Raw genomic sequence first — 23,620 nt, 5'->3', positions numbered from 1 at the left:
ATTTTTAGCATTTGTATTTATATTTTTGCACTTATAATGCTGGAATAAAGAAGCAACTTGGATAAAGGCTATGGAAGGGAAACACTGAGCAAGAGCGAGAGAGATTAAGACATAGAGAAATTAAAATATAAATGATTAGTTGAAATGAACTATATTCAAGATGCTGAGCTATAGCTATATGACTTGCAAACCAGATGATGGAAGAACAGCCATGGTCTTTCAAATCATTCATTGTTACAGTGAAATACCAGGCAACTGCGATCACCCCACCCCACCCACATAATCCTGCTTTCCCATCTGCTCCAGGTCTAATTATGATAATGTGCATGTTTATTTATTTTAGCCTAGCATACTTACTTTGGTATGATAAGTTTGTGCTGAAATAATTTTTGACAGGGTTCTGCCAGACAGTGTAACTTTCTACACATGATGGTTAGTCCTCAACACAGACAGTGATGCCTTTAAAACATTGTAAAATACACTTTATACATGTGTCTTTATTTATATATATTTAATTAGGTTTTGTTAGCTGGATAACACACAACTATCTCCATGTAACTGAAATTAAGAGATGACCTCAGAGCCTTAATCTGGTTAAAGTACTTATAGTGCTACACAAAACTCGGTGCAGTTTTATCATTTAAGTTGGCAAATACACCTGACAAACCTCTTTTAATTTACCAGAATTACATAATTTAGAAGTGTCAATTACTTTACAAAATCACATTTTCTCATTCAATGTATTTTATTTTATTTTATTCCCTTCTGTCTTATTCATGTATGTATGGAACATGACAGCTGCTCTCTGCAGGTTCAGTAGCTTCTGTTCTGTCTTACTTCTACCTGAGACTTAAACCTGCATGTGTTATAATAGGTCATTCCTCTAGTAGCAGGCTAAGGTCGCATTTGAGTATTTTTATCATAAGTACAGAAAAAGCCATGATGACATGACAGGTACATATTTAGAGATGAAATTCGTTGCTTTGTTCTTTCTCTGAGAGTTTCTTACACAATGTGATGAGTAAGCCAATATGTAAGGTTTCTAAATGGTCCATCATTACACAGCTTGTAATATTGTTAGTAATTTGCTGATTGGTTAAGTCTTCCTGAGATGTTGGAAATATTTGTATTAGGTAAGAGTTGCAATTGTTGTGCCAGGGAGAGGTCATTGCAGTAAGTTTTGTAACTCTGGCAGAGTTTGAAAGCATACACCATAATGTCAGTACTGCTGTGAATATAAAACAGCACCTGTATTAGTTTAAGTCATACCATGGCATAGAGTAAGCCACAGTGCCAGTGACACCAACATGGTATGCTGGAGGCCTTCTTTTCCAGTCCCAAATGACAGTGCACATTATTCTTTCACATCACACAGAGGTTCCTGCAGTGGATTTTGTACTGTCTGCAAGACATGCCAGGGGAATGCCAGAGCTAGTTTTAACCATGTCACAGTGCAAGAGCTGAAGGAACAACTTGACAGGAAGGTGCTTTATAAGTGCTGGTGTAGTATTGCTGCCTGCTAGCAGTGGAGCTGAAAACTGCCTGAGAAGGGCAGTATAGAGTCTAAGCCTGTGCACAAGGGGTTTTCTGAGCAGAAGGTACTGAGGAATTGAGAGCTTACCATGCACAAGTTACAGGTAGCAATGTGCTGTTTTTATTGCTTTTTAGCCAAACAAGAGAGTGACCAATACACGACCAAATGAAGCAGAGCTGTGGAAAAAGCAGCCAGAAACAACAGGGAACCATGAACAGGTATAAACAGTCACTGAGTGGATAATATACTTGAATTTCACATGTTATGTGATTTAGTTTAATAGAAAGTAAGGAGGCAAGCAATTAAGAAGCAATAAAAATAACATTAATTTTAAGTAATGTACACAAATGTACATGTACCAACTCTTGTGCTCAACGTTTTCTGGAATTCATAAATTCCAGTGCCTTGGATCAACGTATCCACACCCCCACCAGGGGCAGAAATATCCTAGACCTGGTCATTACCAACATGGGCAACCGGTGTTCCACACCAGAGGTCAATTCCTCATTGGTCAGATTCGACCACAAGCAAATCGCCCTAGACATCCACATCCCACCCCCACCCCCCATTAGGGAAACGACCATAAAAATTTCTCCAAAGCCAACTTCACGCTTCTTAAGACAGAAGTGGCAAACTTCACGACACCCATGCTGATGGACAATAGAGAAACGACTGCTGAATCCTATACAATTGCACTTTATAAGCTCTTACATGAGTGCATGGATCGTGCAATCCCTAACAGAACCAAGATGCTATCCTCCAAAAAAAGGAAGCCAATCTGGTGGTCCTCTGCTATAAACAAACTCTACAACAGTAGAAAGAAACTGTTGCAAAAAAGAGTAAAATCCCATGATTGGAGGAACTCCGCGGTCAACCTCAGTAAGAAGCTGAGATCCCTCATAAAATCTTCCAAAGCTAGTTACGAAAATAAAATCGCCACTGATTCTAAAGACAACCACAAAGCATTCTATAGCTATGTCAAGAATCTCAATGGCAACACACAGATTTGCTCTCATTACAGCACAATGGCACTAAATATACAGAACCAACTGATATTGCCAACATCCTGGCAGATAGGTTCAGTGCTACCTTTACCCCTCTCTCATCCTCTACAGGGCCCATCTCTATACCAGAAGAATGCAAAGTACCTGTAATCATGGCTGCACAGGTAAAAAACACAGTCTCCAAAGCCAAGAACACAGCGTCCATGGGACCTGACAACATCCCAGGCTGTGTTCTACATGAACTACAGAATGAACTGGCACCCCACCTTAGTACCATGTTCAATCATAGAATCCCTTCAGGCTTTGTGCCCACTGAATGGTGTACAGCAACAGTTATCCCACTCCACAAAGGGGGAGCCACCACGGACCACAGGAACTACTGCCCCATTAGCCTGACAAGTCTGGTCTGCAAGGCTATGGAGCGTATCATCATAGAACTTATAAACAATGACATTGGTAATCTCCAAACTCTGGACCCTACCCAGTTCATGTTTGTAAAAGGCAGATCATGTCTCCTAAACCTGACTTCTTTGAAGAGGTCACCAAAGCCGTAGATGAGGGTAAGGTAGTTCACACAGCCTATCTAGATCTCGCCAAAGCTTTCAACACCATCCTCCACTCTGGAACTATAGACAAACCCACTAAACAAGGTATAAATCCCTATGTCACAAGATGGGTTGCCAACTGGCTCACTGACAGAACCCACACTGTGAAAGTAGCAGACTCTAAATCCATCTTCAGACCAGTGACAAGTGGAGTACCACAGGGTTCAGTCCTAGGTCCTCTCTTGTTTGGTATTTACTTCTCTGAAGTACAGGCTAACACAAAAGGTCTTTGCCTAACAAAGTTCGCAGATGACTGCAAACTAGGAGCCATAATCAAAACTCCTAATGATGTGGACATCCTACAAAAGAGCCTCATTGAGACAGATGACTGGTGTCAAAGCCATGGCCTCAAGCTCAATGCCAAAAAGTGCATTGTCATCCCTTTTGGTAAAAACTCTGTACCCATGAACTACCACATAGGCGGTCGTCTACTTAACACCAAAAGTGTGATAAGAGACCTTGGGACACAGGTGGACAGTAGTCTCTCCTTTGATAATCACATCGCAACAGTAGTCAGGAAATCCTTCTACGTGGCACACCTCATCACAAAAGGTTTCTCATCCAGGAAAAAAGAGGTCATTGTTCTCCTCTACTCATCACTCATTAGACCCATTGTAGAGTACAACGCCCCTTTTGGTGTGTACCTCACAAGACATCTACAACAACTGGAAAGGCCGCAGAAATACCTCACAAAGAGGATTATCGGCCTCAAACAGATGCCCAACTCCAGCTTTACTCTGTCGCATATTGCCTACTCAGAGGCAATCTCTGCCTAACATACAAAGCTATGTCAAACCCAAAGCTGTTGGACATGTTCCACGTAAAGAAATCCCAATCCCTCTAAGCTACACGCTCTAGGGACCTAAACCTTGTCACCACAATAAACAGAACATGCTGGAGGGATAGATTCCTGTCCCAGAGACTTCCCATACTCTGGAACAAACTACCTATCTATATCAAACAAAGCTCCTCATTAGCACTCTTCAAGAAAAATCTTGATGATTGGATGGGAGATAGAAAATTCACCCTGGGGATCACTTCTGTGGCTCTGCTTGACAGGGGCACAGGAAAATAATTTTCTTGGTTGGCAAAAGCCAGGGTACCGTTTGGCTAGGCTTATATAGGCCCTAGGGCCAATAGCCTAGTACCTACACTTCATAATATCGAAATACTGAAATATCGAATTTCATTATCACAAAACTATGAAGTCGAACACATTAAACGCCGAACATACACAAACCCGACACCCAAAATCGCAAATCTACAATATCCCGGAAAACACACATCGCACACTACAAAACACATACATACATGAACGTACATACCTCCCAACACTTCCCTACAACAAACATAGCACACATGCATACAACCAATCACATACACACACCTACCCTTAGTATATGCAGGGGCTCAAGCCCCCCTGCATCCCCCATGTGGGGGGCTGCACCCCACCACACACCCCTACTTATATATACTAACTCCGAGGTCGCACAGCACTCCATAACACACACAACCCAGCACTGCACATTCCACACCCTCCCGCACAATCACACATATCACATACACACAAACAGCAGCACTCCCGACACTAACACATTCACACTGCACAATACCTACCCTAACCCACACCTCAAACATCCCAACACACTCAAACATGCACAAACCCTCCCCAAAACCCTGAAAAAGTACACTTACCTAACGCGCTATCCATACTACGGGTTTGACATTCTCCATTCGACATTTCCGGGTTCACGGTTCTGTCCATTTAACTTTACAGGCTTGAAATTCTAAAATTCGATATTTTAACATTTTGAGCATGTAAAGTGAACTGAACCCATATATATATATATATATATATATATATATATATATATATGTGTGTGTGTGTGTGTGTGTGTGTGTGTGTGTGTGTAAAAGAATTGCTAGAATTAAGGAAGGCATTCAGAAAGAAGAAAGAAAGCACAAATAATGAAATGTAACAAGTAAGTAGGTGGTAGGTTGGACATAAGTATTTTAATGTTTTAGAAAATGCCCTGAGTAGATGAATATTGTCACATATGGAACTCTTTAATGGGCCATGTGAATGCATTCCTGGATGGCATGGCCAGTGATGAAGAGCCAGAAGAAGACCAAGCACACAACTGACTTCAAAGAGGAGTCACAAAGCAAAGAGGCCTAATGAGTGTTGCAGAAGCAGCAGAGCTAAGAGAAATAAAATAATGTGTTGCACAGAGAATGCAATCTGCCTTGTAGTGGAAAAAGGATCCCTAGATTTGCATATAAAAGGAGAGCAGTCAGATACTCAGGCAGTAGGATATGCTAGGGAAGATAATAGTCTCACTCAGCTTAAGTTCACAGCTTGGAGAGAGCATATGAGTGGTGTTCTAGCAGCTTTACCAAAATAAGGATAAAATGCATTGCAGGAATCATTGAGGGCTGACACCCTTAACAGTGACGGTAATGGGATGGGTCCAATTATGATTATTGGACTAGAGGCAAAGGGGCTGACTTAAGCCCAGTGGGATCAGAATTTCAGTTGGAATCACCATCAAGGGGTGGGGGACTATACAATAAGTGGTAACTTGGGCCTTTCCTCAGAATGTGTTCACTTGACTGCTCATATACTGGTAGAAATAAAAGGTAAAAATTTGACGAGGTGAATATGTGGATGTATTTGATCTGATTGATGCGTCAGGTGCCCAGAGAACTCTAGACATAGAGGCTCAAGGTAGCAAGGTCTTATTGGTGGCACTAGCAGCTTTGAGAAAGAAAAGGATTCTTAAAAGAAGTGACTTAGGAATTGGTAAACTTGGCCATAGGGTATATATACTTCATAGCTGCGACATTTGAAAAGGATCCAAAATGGGTCTGCTTATGCTAACCTACTTTATGACCACAAAGGAATCACAGAAGCTCAGAGGGGGCATGTCCTGGTATTGATACAACCAAAAATTTTGCAAGGTCAAAGTGGTAGGCAGGTACTTGAGGAGGAAGAGTAAGCCTGTGGACACATGTCTCAGAACCATGGAGAAACCACATAAACTAACAAATAATTAAAGAAAACAAACAATGAATTCTACACTGCCTCAGTTTGTTACATTGTGTCAGCACTCGCTCCACTGAATTCCACACTGCCTCAGTTTGTTACATTGTGTCAGCACTCACTCCATTGAATTCTACACTGTTTCAATTTGTTACAGTTTGTCAACATTCACTCTACTGAATTCCACACTGCTTCATTTAGTTACATTATGTCAGCACTTATTCCATTACATTCCACACTGCTTCAGTTTGTTACATTGTGTCAGCACTCACACCACTGAATTCCTCATTGGCTTTGCATGTGGTCCTAGAATGTGTGTTTCAGAGATGCTGATTTATATTACCTTTAGTCTTCAGAAATGCCTTCCATACTCAAAGAGTCTGCCATAACCTGCTACAGTCCCTTATATTTTTAACCTTGTAGCAGCATTTTGTTGGACTTGCGCTGTATTTACGTATAGCCCCATAACTTGATGTATTTCTATGCAACCCCTTAACCTACATCCTACTGATGTTTACTATTGTGGATTGCCAACTTGTACCACACTGACACTTTTATAGATTCGTAAGTTCATAGGTACTTACTTGGCTATTAAGAAGCCCAACTTTACATTCCCACAGTGGCTATTTTTTATATTTGTATACAAATAGCCCAGAAATGAGTTGAACAAAGATATGTTTGGACATTTCCCTGTTTACTTTCAAGATTTTCTCTGGATATGCTGACTTTATGCTTAGAGTTACTTTAATTCCTCATTACTGTAGGTGATTTTGAGAAGCCAGTGATCTTCAGCTATTGTTTGGGTGCAGCAGAAGATGTAGAACTCTGACTTTGTACTTCATTTGGATTAGCAGCATCAGAATTTTGCTGTTTATAATTTTATTTTTATTCTGGCCATGAAGCAAAGGACGCTGAACTTAGACCAACTAGTCCATTGGTTTGCAGGTTGGACATTCTTGAGATAGTGTTAACAATCTGGACATTACTGGTACATTATTAGCAGCCTGGACATTGTTTGTTGTTCACTGTTAGCAGGCTAGACATTGCTGGTCCACATTTAGCAGGCTGGAAACTGTTGATACAGTGCTAACTGGCTGGACATTGGTGTGCACTGTTAGCAGCTGGACATTACTAGTACACTGATAGTAGGTTGTTAATTGCTGGAACACTGTTAGCATGCTGGACATTGCTGATTCATTGTTAGCAGACTGGACATTGCTGGTTCATTGTTAGCAGGCTGGACATTGCTGGTAGTAGGTTAAATATCCCTGGAACACTGTTATCAGACTGATATTGCTGGTGCGCTGTAAGTAGGCTGTTAATTACAGGTACACTGATATTAAGCTGAACATTGCTGGTTCACTGTTAGCAGGCTGAATATTGCTGATAGTAGTGGACATTGATGGCAGTAGGCTTGGCATTGCTAGTACACTTTTAGTAGGCTGGACAATGACAATACTGGTAGACTGTTAGCAGACTTTTAATTAACTAGGGCAACTCATTCTGCTTATTGTATATTTATCTCTATCTATCAACTATTTTTCAATCACTCTGTCTATATGGTTGTGTTGTTTTTCTAACTTTGCAACTGTTTTCAAATTGCATATGTGTGTACTCTAATTTACTGTATGATAACAAACTAGGATAACTTATATATGAGATCACTTTTCCTAACTTGCAGTAGCTTCTGTCTTTTTACCTTACTGCATTATATTATTCACTTTTATGTATGTTCAGATGTTTAGGAAATAAACATTATAATAAAGCTGAAGTTGAATTTGAAGGAAGCTGCAAAGCACTAAAACCCCCACAAAGATGTGAATGATGTGGAGGGTATTACATAAACTGTGCTATATTCCTAGAATGAGGGGTGGGATATGAGATCTTTAAGCACATTTTGTTTATTTTGCTTTATTTATTTATGTGTCATGAGTATAACAAACAAGACGAAGAAAGAAGTGAATATTCTAAATGAGAGTTAGAGAAATAAGAGGGTGTAGTTTCAGACGAGAAAAGGTAAGATGAATGAAGAAGGGAAAGAGACAGTTTTCCATAAAAAAGTGTCAGGAAATGGAATATTGTAACTTCAAGAAACAATGAACTGTAAGAAGGCTGTCTGTTTTGAGAAGAGAAAGGACAGAGTAACAAGAAGAATCTCCTAGGGATTCAGAAAGAATCCAATTGCCAGCAGTAAGAACTGCGGCCAAAAGGGACTGTTTCCACAATGTGAGAAAATGAGATACAGAAACATGTTAGCCACAACAAGGAAGGACCTCTTTATTAGCTTGCTTGTATGTCCCTGAATCACCCATAAATACAGCAAGTGTAAATCATCAGTTTACCGTGGTAGTTACTACTGACAGCCCATTCATCTCATTGGCACAGGTACTCCCAATCATTTACTCTCTCACACACATGAATATGTTCTAAGACACGCACACACATGCACACGCGCACAAGCACACACGCGCACACACGCACACACGCACACGCGCACAAGTACACACATGCACGCACACACACGCACACACACCTCTTGCCTGCACCTCAGTTGACAGAACATCCCAGATATCTTTTCTTATTTTTGTCTCTGACTTTGTAAAAAAGGTTAATCCTTACAGTCTTTCAATAATGCTGAACATTAGTGTCACACTTCCTATTGATAGTAAAGTGCATTACAAAGCTAGACCTGCTGCTGTAGTAACTTTTATGTGTGTGCAACAGATACTTTTAAAATTGTTCCTGGTGTTGAACAGTGTTCCTCCTGGCTGTGTCCCAAAGCCGCCTCCCTGCATATGGCCATATCTCCAGCCCTGTCAGCTGTCCTTGATGCTCTTGCTGTTACTTTTTATTCATGCCCTGTCCCTCATAACTCAATCACTGAGTAACGCTAAACATTACAATTTCATACTTCTTAGTGGAAGAAATATACCAAGACACTAACTGATCGATTACTGTAAAGAGCTTCCTTTTTGTGCCAAGAGTTCAGGATTCAAAACTCCCCCCAACTTTTACTTTACATTTTTCCCAGAGACTTAGGGTAATATTTCAGAAACATTGTTGTCTGTTGGTGGTGGTACAGAGGACCAACAAGTTGTGTGTAAGTGCTGAGAGTATAGGGTATGAATCTTTGTAAGTGTCTTTAGGACATGCTATATAAACTATCCCTGGTGTCTACTGTTCCCCCCACTTCATGCCTTTTGTGTTGCAAAACACTGTTCTATTACCTTTTTTTGTTGTTGTTGTTTCTGGAAATTTAAGATGTACTACATATTTACTGACATTAAGTGAAACTTTTTTGCTCTTCATTTTTTAAAATTTTTTAATACATAAACAGAATACAATACAATACAATTGTAAAGAAAAGAAAATAATCTTTTTTTCCAATGGAAAAAACAATATACAATATGTACAATATGCATGTGAGATTTTAACTAAAACAAATTGTGCTACTCCAGAGAGTAAAGTTCATTATAATAAGTAGTAATATATCTTATATAAACAATAAACATTTTGAGAAACAAATTCAAGAGGCAGAGTGCTGCTGAAATAAATCAATTAGAGAGAAAACTTTCAAACAAGGATTCTTGACAAGTGCCTTAGGAAATAGCCTACTTCCCTTTATTTTAGTCTCAGTTAAGGGTACTTCTTTTAAGGGGGATAAAAATTATTTAAATGACAGTAGTGAAATTGATTTCCTATGCTTAGTGATACTTTTCCTTGCCACTGCCAAAATAGTCCAGAGCAGGTAAAGATTTTCATTATACAACCTGTAATTACCATTTATATTAAATAGAAATAAAAACTTAGTTAAAGAAAAGTAATCAAACCATAAGGTTTTCATGAAATCTTCTATGGAATCCCAAAAATGTTTCAAAGAAGGAAAGTCAAAAATATATGCATCCAATCTACATTACAAATCTTGGTACACCTCCGACATTTAATGGTGTTGTTTTTATTTATTGTGTTTGGAGTTAAGAAAGACCTGTATAAAAATGTCCATGTAATTATACACCAACGTTGACACCAAGAAGCATTTTTAGTATAATTTAGTATTTGGATTTCTGCTCTTGACTAAGTCAAAAGTTATGATCCAGTGTTATAAGTTTCCAAAAAGTTTCATTTAAATTAGTTTTGTACTCTATCAGAATTTTAAATAAATTAGAGATAATGTTTTCTACCTTAGATTTGCTGTATAATATGGCATAGAAAAGTTGAATTAGTTCAGGGGTTTCTTAATGACATGAATGTGCAAGAAATAAATTTTGTATTTTAATATTCTATAAGAGTAACAGTGAGGATCCAAATCATAATAATTTATAAGCTGCTGAAGATTTTTACTTTAAAATCTTTAAAACACTGAAACTGACAAGAAAAGTATTTGGTTTCCCAGAATTCAAGCTTAAATGTGGATACTTTATTTAAGAAAGATTTGGTTATATTACATGTAGTGATTGTCTCAAACCAAAGTTTCAAGTCTATTTTGCTAAGAATGATATTTCTGAAAGAATTTAAGATGTGGATCATAAAAGAAAAAGATGACTGGGAGGGAGAAAAATATTCTAAGTTGTTACAAAAATAGTACCAAAAGAATATATATATATATATATATATATATATATATATATATATATATATATATGAGTACCCTTCATATGGTCGACATTTCACAATGTCAAAACCCATATGGCCGAAACCATATGATCGACATTTGAAATGTTGTCCATGGGGAACTGGCATCTCTGTACAGTGCGGAATGGAAAGATTTCCATTTCCGCACTGTAGTGTGATCTTGGAGTTGGTATATTAAAGTTATGGGGGTCTGGGGGGCAGAGCCCCCATGGAGGGTGCAGGGGGGCATAGCCCCCCCTGCTAGCATCTTTAAAGTTAGTTTTATTTTATTTTTTTTTGGTCTACTTTTATGTTCGGCATTTCAAATGTCGAGCATATGGTCTCGGCCATATGGGTTTCTACATTGTGAAATGTCAGTCATATCAAGTAGACCCATACATATATATATATATATATATATATATATATATATATATATATATATATATATATATATATATATATATATATATATATATATATATATATATATATATATATATATATATATATATATATACTGCTATTATTTCCTGTTAAGTCATCATTAGTATTAAATAGGGCAAAATGCAAGGTTTTCCAATTTGAACTATAATTAGGATCACTCCAATTAAGGATATTTTAAAAATTGTTGCTTTAACATAGGAATCTACATCAGGAAAATTAATACCTCCTAATTCCAAGTTTAGTGTGATGATGTAGGGCTACCCAAGATTTGTTTTGAAACCATAGACATTTTAATAATTGTTAATTATTTCTTTAGTAAGTGACATATCAGGATATTGGGTTAAAGGTTGTAGTATATATATAATAGTTTAGGAAACAGAATTATTTTTATTAATTGCAATCTATCATCAAAGGATACAACAGTTTTGTTCCATTTATTAGTTAGACCAGATTAAGTTTAAACTATTTTTATAATTTGTAGTTCTTATTCCTTAGCTAGTATTCATTATAGTTATTCCTAAATACATGAAGGATATGAGCTGTTTATTTTTTTATATTTATATTTTTTGTGTTTGTAATTTCCTTTTTTATTTAGAAATATAAACTTGGATTTTAGATTATTCAGATTTAGACCTGAGTATGAGTAAAATAGCTTTATGATTAAATCTAAGCCATCTAGAGTTGATCTTGAGTTGGAAAGTGTTAGTAGCACATCATCGGCAAATAGAATAATTTTTGGAAGTATAATTTTCCAAAATTTTTATATTGATATTTGCTTTATTTTTAATTAAAATTGCTAGAACTTTAAAGGTTACAGCAAATAAAATGGGAGCAAGGGGACAGCGCTGTTTAGTACTCTTAGGGAAATGGATTCAGATGTGAAAGCCCTAATTTAATGTAAGCTTTGTTATTTTTATAAATATTTTTAATAAGGGAAATTAATTGAAAAGGAAAAGGAAATGATTCTACAACTTTAAATAAATTTTAAATAATTGTTCTATTATATTTTAAGTGCCTTTAAGGCACTATAAAAAGAGTCAGCCCTGGTATCTTGTGTTTTCCTCACCCCAGTATTGCCGGATGTGATTTGTTAGTCTAGAGGAGTTTTAAATGTTTTTAAGGTATGAACTAAAGAGTTATCCCAAGGGTGTGTACGGTCCTCCCCACCCCATGTCTTTTGTGCTGCAAAATTCTTTTCTCTACTGTCCTCCCCGTCCCATTTCTTTTCTGCTGCAAAATTCTTTTCTATCATATGTTAGGTGCCTTGAAGGTGTCGTATAAAGCATTATCCCTAGTGTCTAGTGTTCCCCATACCCCAGTATTGTAGGATTTTCTCATTAGTGTAGAAGAATGTGGAGTTGGGACAGTCCCCAACACACATTCATACATTCATGTACACAGACTTATGCATGCACACATGCATGTCTTCATAAATCATCAGGAAACTCATTCCCAAATCTTACAGCACAATATTTTGGTGTCACACACCAGATCCTCACATATTACACACACATACATACACACATGGACACACACACACACACACACACACACACACACACACACACACACACACACACACACACACACACACACACACACACACACACCTTCCTTACTTAACCCTTAATTAACTCCCCACTGCAACCCTCCAGATAGACAGACAGGCAGACAGATAGACACACACACACACATATGCACTCATCCCTTTGCATACACTCATGCATGCAGCCACACACATACATGCATGTACACACACACACACCCGCTACCACAACATAGCCACTAACTCCCCAACACTTACCTGTGATGCAATCTCATCCATTGGAAGCAATGGGTAAACATGACTTTTTGGCTGTGTTCATTCAAATGGGCAGTCAAGGAACTTACCCAGTTGAGTGTCTTCCTCAGCTGCATAAATGCCTTACTGCGGGCATTTCCGGAGGAAGGCACATGGCTATTTATCATAGGCTGCTCCTCCAGAATGCCTCAATAGCATTTGCTGTAGGCTCCAGAGACAGCACACCTTACATCTGCATCACGTTGTGGTACAGCTCTATGGTAAGACTGTCTTTGACTCAGAAATGGTTACCATGAGGTATACTCAAGGCTTACACTTCACAGTAACTTTTCTGAATCGGCTTATATATGTAAGTGGCAGGGGATAAAGTGAGAAGCCCAACCCTTCAACAACTCAGGCATATTAAAATAATTTATTTATTCTGTTCAATGAGATATCCTAGAATTTAAATGAAACAAAGTTGTGGCATATTTACAATGGTTATTTCATTAGGTTGTATATTTTGTTAAATGGCCTTTTTTATGAATGCCTGGTTGGCTTATTGTTTGCTTTGCTTAAGCCTGTCATTTCAGGAGTTGTTTGTTTCAGTATAGAAAAGTATGCTGTCTAGAAATATACACCATCTATATTGGAGTATACAATCTAGCAGTTGCTGTGCAGTTTCAAAAATCCTAACAATACTTTCAGTCACAAAGAGCTAGCACTCAATCAAACAGTTGAGACAGGGGTATGAGGTTCCACCACTTCTACTAGCGTGTGTGTGTGTGTGTGTGTGTGTGTGTGTGTGTGTGTGTGTGTGTGTGTGTGTGTGTGTGTGTGTGTGTCTGTCTGTGAGTGTATGCGTGTGTGTGTGTGTGTGTGTGTGTGTGTGTATATATATATATATATATATATATATATATATATATATATATATATATGTCTACATTGACCCAGCAAAGAAAAATATATATATGTGTGTGTGTGTGTGTGTGTGTATTGTATGTATATCTAAATGCTTAACCAGTCTGTGGATATGGTGGCTTGCAGCACCATTTCCTGCAATATTTAATAATATGTAGAACTGGTCTTAGGTTGGTATTCATAGTCCAGAGCTTCACATTTTCATAGCAGTAATCTGTGGAGTGGCTCTATATGGTTATGCAAATCATGGTCTTTCAGAATGACTACGAGCATTGCCACCTATCCTGTATTTTTCTGGACTACCCGTAAATCTGAATGTTGGTCCGGTTGTCTGCAAAGCACTGTACAAACTCTGGTATTCTGTTTATCTGTACAAACAAAATGCTGGACTTTGTGAAAAAGCAACCAATCTGCAACTTGTAAAAACAAGGGAGAAAAGGCAAAGGAAGGCATTCCATCTTGAGATGACATAAGCATTTAGTCATAAAATGGGCAGGAGAGGGGGTGGGGTGGGTGGGGAAATGTGCATAGAGAAGCAGGATTGTAGGAAATGCAGGGGTGTGTGGCTGTGGTCTGGTTTTCACCACACAGAAAGGTGGCAACTATAATGATTATAAAAATGAAGAGGCATTTTGTTAAAACATGCCTTCTTATTGCATAAGCCTAATATGCTTTAGGCTTAAAACAATCTAGTAACAGCTAATATGCAGAAAAGTGGAGTTACACATTTGTGTATCAATAGGATTGATAGAGATGAAGCTAAAATTAACTCATTTGCATACAAAACATGTAAATGACCCTGAACTTATGCCAGTAAGCCGCAATATACCAGGAGAATATGGAGTTGCGAGGGGAAGGGAAATAAAGGAATATGTACTGCTGTACATTTTAAAAGGATGTATGACTATTAAGTTTACTTAAATAGATTGTTTTTATTGTATTTTAGTGCTTGTGTATACATGGACAAACAACTGAAGGGGTTGCTGGGGGAAATGTTTCATTTTGGAAGTGTTTGTGCATGCATGGACAGACTATTGAAGAGGTCACTCTGGGAAATGTTTAATTTTGATCCCAGTAAAGTGCTTGTGCATACATGGACAGACCACTGAAGAGGTCAGTGGGGGAAATGTTTTATTTTGGAGTCAGTGAATTGCTTGCACAGACATAGGCAAACTACTGAAGGGGTTGTTGGGGAAAGGTTTATTTTTGATGTCAGTGAAGTGCTTGTGCAGACATGGATATACTACTGAAAGGATCACTTGGGGAAATGTTTCCTTTTGGTGCTTGTGCATACTTGGACATACTGCAGAAGGGATTGGTGGGGAAATACTTCATTTTGGTACTTGTACATAGTTGGTGAAACTGCTGAAAGGATCACCTGGGGAAATGTTTCAGTTTGGTGCTTGTGTATACTTGGACATACTGTTGCTTTACAAAATGTCTTATTTGCATCTCATTATACTTAAGGCATTTCACATTAGTGAAAATGGTCTCATTGACTATCGTCGTTGCTATACTTGTTCGTAAACATCAGGGAGGCCCCTATCGCTTTTGCGCAAATTACTATGAATACTAGCTTCAGTCTCCAGTGTTTCAAATCTCTCATTTTAATCAGTACAAAATCTGCCATTATAGATGGATGCACCACTGCGGTTCCACTTCTAACCATCGAAATTTCAAAACATCAAAGTTCTGATCATCGAGACCAGAACATTGAATTTTGAAACATCAAAGGTTACAAGTGTAACCAAAAAAAAAAAAGAAAAATAAATTGTAACAATTGTATGCAGGCCCCCCCATGTGGGGGGCTGTGCCCACCACACCATCCTACTTTAATATTCCAACTCCAGGACCGCACTACAGTGGAGTAAAGGGAAATCTCCCATTTAGCGCTATATGCAGAAATGCTAAATGGGTGATTTTCCGTACCCCATCTGTAGTGCCATCACACAGATGGCACATAGACACACACAGTATGCAGGGCACCTTGGTGCCCTGCAAAATCACAAACATTCTCCCACCTAGGCTTACCTTTTTCTTCCCCTTCAAACCTTTGATGTTTTAAAACTCGATGTTCTGGTTTCGATGATCTGAACTTCGATGTTTTAAATGTTCGATGGTTTGAAGGGGAACCCTCACTGCTAGTGGAAAAACAAAAAGTATTAGTCTTGCAAGACCTCCACTTCTACAGTTTTCCATAATACGAAATCTCAGAATGTAGTGCAAAACTAAAATGAAAACAAAATCAAAGCTGTGCTGTACCTTGGTTGTATTATTCCATTTTCCTTGAGAATTTGTCCGTTTATAGTAGACATAATAGTATGAGATGTCATAGTAAGTGGGTGCTTGATCAAAGATGATTTTCAAAAGATGACCCTCTTGGTAAAATGTTATGTTAGCAGGCATCCATTCTGTTCAAAGCATAGAAAAAAAAACAGTAATGTGTAGAATCAGAAAAACAAATCATCACTGCTGGTCATTCAGGGTACTACAGTACATGATCTAGTGTTTATACACAAAAAAAATATACTTGTTTGATCTTGTACCTGTGAAGATCAGTCTTTAAAGCACTCCCTAGAAAGAATATAAGTCAAAGCAGTGCAGTTGGCTTTAATGAATAAAATTTAATTAAGTAACAAGGACCAGCATTGGGGACGTGCAGATTATATTTAAATGAGTGAATTTTTAAATCCATCTCAGCATGGAATTCCTTGATAAAATGCATAGTTGGTAATGTGTATTTGAATGTGTGCTACAGTTTTTTGTAAATGATAGTGCTTAACTGTGGAAGAGTACAGGATATGTCATGCCACAGTCAAGTGGCATGTTTAATCCAATAAAGCAACAGAATTTTGACAAACAATTTATAACTTACATTTTTAGCAAATTAAGGCAAAATGTAGTAAGTAGTACATAGTGCTACCTTTGATGAGTTATCAAAGAAAGCATTACATGTAGCATTCATGTAGAGAAATCATAAAACAAAAAAGGATGATATGAAGACTCCCTCTTACACATTGTCAACAGTGCTAGTTATCAACATATGGTCTAAGTAAAACAATGCCATGCATGTTAAGAGCTTTTATAGCTGTGTGCTCAATGGAAGTAGTACTCACAGATAAAACAGTGACATAAGAAAAGAGCCAGTATGACTGACAAACAGCATATTAAACAGTTCAAGCTACAGGAACAACAGCCTTACTTGTCTAATAAATTAAAAAAACAGTCCTTCCATATACCTATGTCAAACAATTTCATAAACTCTTTCCACTCTGTGAAAAACAAATTATCATCCTCATCTCTTCCCACCCCTCAAAAATTTCAAGCCTTCCTGACACCTTTGTTTTCCCAGTTTCTCACATTGTGTCTTCCTTTCTATTCTAATCTCAGTGAAATTCCATGTGTGAAGATTGAAGAGTTTTGTATAAAATCTCTAGTTCTTCTCAAAAACAAAAAACTCTAAAAGTTGTTTATTATACATCAGTAATAGTCTGACTGCTCATCACAAGGAAACAAGGAATAACACAGTCTTGACATATGTATATAACATTGTTAGTTAATGATTTTTGTTTAGGTGTCTCCTTCACATATGTAACAATTGCCATTCTTTTAAGAAACATTATTTTGTGGAGCTTGGGTGGCTATACCAGTAAGAGAAAGGTCTGGGAGACTGGACTGGAAGCAATTAATAAGGGTTATTTGGATGCTGTAAAAATAAAATTAGTTAGAAGAAGCTAGATGTGGTGGCCAGAAATAGAATGAGGAGCTATAGTACAAAATTGTGTAAGGTGCCAAATGATGCAAAATGTGCTTTCACAATTCCCACTGCATTCTTGGATGTGGCTATCTTCACCATGACAAATAATTCATTTAACTTTATTAGCTCTTTTATAATTTCTGTTTTAAGAACCATGGGTGCTCATTCGAAATGGTCAGAGGTAATGATATTGGATTCCACTAAAGATGGTAAAAAACAGTGTCAGAGTAGATTTGTCAGAAATGTGCTTTTTGAGCAACTGGTATCAGATATTGGGACATAGTTTACCTCAGAAAATAACAAACATTCCTTAAATGAAAGAGACAAACCACCCTGCTACAAACAAAATGGTAGAGTTGCACAGTTAAATAGTCAATAAAACAATGGAGTCAAACAACAAGTCCCTACAATGCAAGATGTACAACTTGTTAGTTACATACATGAATAATGTACATGTAATGACAGGTACAAACTCTCTCGGTGCTGTGCTACAAGATGACGAGGCACTTACAGGGTAGATAACTGCCATGGTACAAGTTGGATCCCATACCACCTAACGTAAGGAGGCACTTATAGGGTAGAGAACTGCTGTGCTACAAGGTAGGTCTCATATCAGCTAATGTGAGAAGGCACTTGCAGGGAAGGAAAATGCTGTGCTACAAGGTGAGTCTCATACCACCTAATGTGAGGAAGCACTTACGGAGTAGGGAACTGCTGTGCTACAAAGTGAATCTCATACCACCTAATGTGAGGAAGCAGTTATAGGGTAGGGAGTTTCAAATCCAGTACAAAAACCTTTATGAGCATTTTTGCCAGGCCAAAGATTGTGTGGCAAGAATTCTACTGATAAGTGAAAATGTGGTAAATCTTATGAAATGAATGCCCATGTTGTCCAGTAATATATTCCATAATTATATGTGCAAGGGATTTTAACCAACTGAAAAGGGCAGAGCAACCAGAAATTTCAGAGCCAGTACTGAACAGAGGAGAGTCAAGTTGGCACTTCAGTGGAAATGATAGATAGCTCATCACATAAAGCAGTTGCATTTCATGCTTAAAAGTTAGAAAGGTTCTGTGTTCTGTTCCTACACTGGGTGCTCTTATTCTAGCCACATTATACCATTTGTGGGGACAGGGGCATAGGAAATGCTGCCCCATGATCAGGTCAGCTGTGCAGCGCAATCCAGCTTCCATTAAATTTTGATCTATTTTAAAGCCAAAAAATATGAACATATTTTATTTTGTCTGCACTTACATCTGTTGATTTCTGCTGTTTACTTGTATTTCAACAAGTTTCTGCTCTGTTATGTAATTTTTCTTGTTGGAAATTGAACTGATGTGTTTCTATAGTCACATGACTAAACTGAATTATTGCTGTGTTTTTCCCTGTGCTACATCTCCTGATCCCCTAAATGTTTACTATTTATAATGTAGTTACTATTACAACAAAGATTTAGCCAAGTATTCAGGCAGTCTGAGGGATAGTGACAAATATTCTGTGGGAGAGGATAGGCGGATGCTGTTTCTAGTAAGCTAACATTATCGGCTGGAGCTATAATCTGTTTTTTTTTCATTGCTTTGTTTAAATCCCAAGCTCAGCTACATTGTGCTGACCTGAGGACTGCTTGTTGTCTTTGCTACAAGATTTCAGTTGGTGCACATATTCCAGAAAAGTTAATGTGGCATGCATTTTGGCCTCATTTAAAGGCAAGCATTAGTAATGCACTTTACTCTTCCCCATTTATTGTCACCTATTGGTTTCTGACATTTTTAAAGGTATGTAAACAGGTTTTTCTAATTTTATTTAATTTTCTTTGCTGGACATTGAAGTGTTGTATTTGCACACTCACTTGACTAAATTCATTAATTAATGTTGTTTCTCTCTGACAAATGTACTGTTTTTCCTGCAATTTAAATGTTTCTGACATTTGTGATAGAACTTAAAATTTAAGTTTTTCTCATTGTCTTCCTTTGCTAAAAAGTGAAGTGTTGTGTTGTACAGTCACCTGACTATATTCATTAATTACACTGCTGTCTCCCTGTGCTAAACCTGCTGCTTTCTTTCCATTTTTACAATTTAAAACTTATTGTTACAGCAAAGTTTTAGCTAAATGTGTAGGTAGCCTGAGCAGTAGTTGTGATTATTTTATGGGAGATGATAATACTGGTGATTACTTTCTGTGAGATAAACATTTTAAAGTAAGTTAAATACGTTAGAAAAAGATCTTGAAAAGGTTGATTGACACTAAACTCATGCACACTTAAACTTAACCAATCTTTGCTTCTGTTTCTTCAAATCACACATAAAACAGATGTAACATTTAATCTGGTTTGCCGTTCATATTTGCTTTCACATCTAACAGGTCTTCAGCATCTCTTCTTCTGATATCAGGTTTAAAATAATTGATCACACAAAAAAACAGTCTCTGGGATTCATTAACACCTATACTAAGTGTACACCCTTCTGAGTGAACAGACAATTCAAGCATAACTCACACCTTCTTCCTCCTAATTTTGGTTTCTCTACTGATTTTCTTGGAGCCTTAAATACAAAGGGGCTTCATAAAGTTTACTACAAAGTGCAGACTGCATGTACACTTAGTGTAATCTGTCTGAATGACTAGAAAGCACAAAAAATGTGGTAGGGATGTTCTTGAAAACAGATCATATACACTTAATGTCACATTAATGAATCTGACCCAATATGTTTGAATTTGTCACACTTCAATATGGGTCCAAAGAAGGCATTCTTTTTACTTTTTTTTGATGCCATAACAATGTTCATAAATCATTGAACTGATTTTCTTAGTAGACCTACTGATGTGGAATGCCTTATGTTATTACTCTGGCAATTTATATTTAGGTGCTGAATAACTTGGCTTCCTTACACAATCTTGAAGTAAATTTTCCTTAGTATCAGTAGCGTCAGAAAAAAAAAGATGAACGGGATAAGGCTGAACACTTTCTCCACAGGAAATCATTGCCAGTGCAGTTTGTAAATGTGTGCTAACAATGATTTACTTTTTAGATAGTTGGTATGTCCAGGGGAGCGTGCCTCCTTAAAAAAAAAGGATTTATCTTTATCCGTTTGATTTTCAGGCATTTTTTTTTCTGTGCTGTTGATTCATCGACTTTTAGGAAGTCAGCATTTCATAGAAGAACTGAATAACTTTTGTTGTGGTATTAGAACAATAAAGTGGACAATTAACCATATACCTACACTTTTTCACAGAATTATTTTAGAGATTATTAGCTCTCTTTTTAATAAATACTGGACTTTAACCTGCTATATTTTTCAACACAGTGTCACCAGTTAAAATTTGCTTTAATAACAGGAGTGTTTAAAGTATGTGTAAGCACCTTCCCCATATTAAACTTGTTCTCACTTTTACCAAAGTTGTGACACACATCTTCAGTGACCCTTTCAGTTACTGATTTAGCTTTCCTCCCTTTAAAAAACAATATCTGCTATATCTTCAATCAGTCCTGACAGATAGTCTCTTTCCACAAATCTTGATTTCAAGTTCACAATTCCCTTATCAAAGTCACTTTTTATAGTGGTCAGGCCACTGATCCTTATCATCTTTCCCATGATAATGCTGGCCTTAAAATATGAATGCATACAATTATATTCTAAGTAACAATTATTACCTACTTCATTTCTGGTTAGAATGGTAATTAACTTTACATTCCGCAAACATTTGCCTAGTTTGATATAGAAAATCCACTAAAATGTAAGAAGTGAGTCATTTTAATGTTGTTTTGAAATTTCACTTGACTAGATAAATATAATGTTATCAATAAAACATTTTTTTGAAAAGATGGAAAACACACTATCAAAAAATAATCAGTCTTCCCATTGTGTAAAATCATATTACCTTCCCTGTTGCTGTAGCAGCACCCAACACTACCCCTTGTATTTGATAGAAGAATGTCTTACCAAAAGTTAGATAATTATGACTTAAAACCAATTCCAAACATGCACAAATTGAATCCAATTCCACACATGGAATATCAGAACGAGTTGTCAAATATTCATTGACCAATAACACACCAAGTTCTTTCAGTATCACAGTATATAAATTAAAAATATCAGGTGCGAACAATTGATTTTCACTTCTTACTTTAATGTCTCTCAGTTTCTCAATACAATCCACAGATTCAAGAACAAAAAAGGCCTGATGGCTTTCAATGCATGTTTCAATTTCTGTTCAATAACAAGTGTCAACTGTTCTGTCTTTGAACATGTGGAGGAGACAATAGATCTTAAGGGAATATCTCATTCATTTGTATCAGATTAAGGATGCCAAAAAATTATACCCGATACAGAAAATTTCATTTATCTCTCTCCCAGACATTTTAAGCAGAAGTAAAGACTGGTTAAGATTAAGTGTACATGAGTTAGTTTTTAAGATTCCTTCTAACATATTTAACTCATTTTAAAATGTATTAGCATGTGATTTGTGTACTGTTGCTAACACCATGTGCTTAGATATGTAAAGTTAATTACCATTCTAACCAGAAATGAAATAGCTTCTTCTGTATTTGTTCTTAGTTCATTCCCCTCTAAATACCTCAGCACACAATATTTTTTGTTTTTCTTTTTTCTTTCACAAATATTCCAATATTGTTATTATCTGTACTTGATAATAGCTTTTTTATATATTAATATTGTATAATAAGTTTTTCTGTCTATGCTTGGAGCTTTTCTCCCCAGGCTTCTACTGAAAATGGACATGTATCCAGTTAAACTAGCCAGGTCAACAAATGTAAATAAATAAATAAATAATAAATAAATATTTACAGAATGACTGTGATTTTAACTCTGATGTTGATTACGTCCATTGTGAGTGAAAGCTCTTGGTCTGGACTATTAAAGTACAGAGGTTCTTACTATATCATTCTGGTCCATGTTTTTCTTGTTTTTTTTATTTTTTTTTTAACTGTGACACCATTGTCAGTTGGTTTAGCCTGCTTGTTTCTTACTGTTTACACAGGTGCTAACACTCTGAAATAAGGATTCAGTTTAACATTTTTGATGAGCCATGAATTGTTGAATCACAGCTCAACTCAATTCTGTATACATACACACACACACACACACACACACACACACACACACACACACACACACACACACTCAAACAAATATGGTTTACCTATATTTCATTTACAATTTTTTTTGTAAAAAGTAAAAAAAATGGTACAGCTGATCAAAAATTAAGTGATGGAAAATTACTGACTTTTCTTTTGGGAAATTGTGGAGCAGTGGGACTTGGGGAATTTGACCTTTCCCTACTGTAGTGTCATCTCAGAGATGGTATATTTAATTAGCAGGGCATGTAGGAGACTTGAACCCCCCCCCCCAAAAAAAAAACAAAAAACAAAAACAAAACAAAACAAAAAAACTGCTGACTTTGTGTAATTGCAGTGTAAACATACAAAAATGAAAAGCATAAAGGATAAAGAAGGAAAGAGATGTGACACTTAAGAAAACTGTGTTATTATAGTAGAAGATGTAAGCAGCAATGTTGGACTTCTTCAGAATTTAAATTACACTTGAACACAGAAAACAAACTCACAAATATTTAAACACTTAAAGCACTCACAAGAAGAGCAATAGTCACTTCTGAGGGCATTGTGAGGGTACAGTGCCCCTCACTGGATGTTACTCAGAGGAAACTAAAAGACTGTAAGAGTGTACTTCCATCAGTCCAATAGGATTCTTTAAGGGAACTAGAAGTTTATCCAAAACTCATCTAGGTGGGCCAGTAGGATTTCTCTGAGGGAACTAAATCCCCATCTGAAATGAGGTCTGGCTGACCAACAGGATTTTCTGGGAGAACTAAATGCCTACCTGAATCCATTCCTCTTACACTAGTAGGATTCCTCTTAGGGAAATAAAAGATTATCAG

The 23,620-nt window shown here is 37.0% G+C and overlaps 1 protein-coding gene across 1 annotated transcript in view; it reads right to left on the bottom strand.

Annotated features, from left to right (window-relative positions):
* Positions 1-23,620, bottom strand: part of LOC122817310 (interleukin-17 receptor D-like) — a 353,566-nt gene that overhangs the window by 168,920 nt on the left and 161,026 nt on the right. The window contains exon 7 of the mRNA XM_044090533.1: positions 16,211-16,359. Coding sequence (XP_043946468.1) covers positions 16,211-16,359 — 149 coding nt within the window. The remainder of the gene's footprint in view (positions 1-16,210; positions 16,360-23,620) is intronic.

Source organism: Protopterus annectens, chromosome 12.part0 (genome assembly GCF_019279795.1).
Source record: "Protopterus annectens isolate FY-2018-M chromosome 12.part0, PAN1.0, whole genome shotgun sequence".
In the NCBI taxonomy this organism is placed as follows: Eukaryota; Metazoa; Chordata; order Ceratodontiformes; family Protopteridae; genus Protopterus; species Protopterus annectens.
Note: the sequence above shows the minus strand (reverse complement) of the source record. Positions and strands in the feature narration are given on the sequence as shown.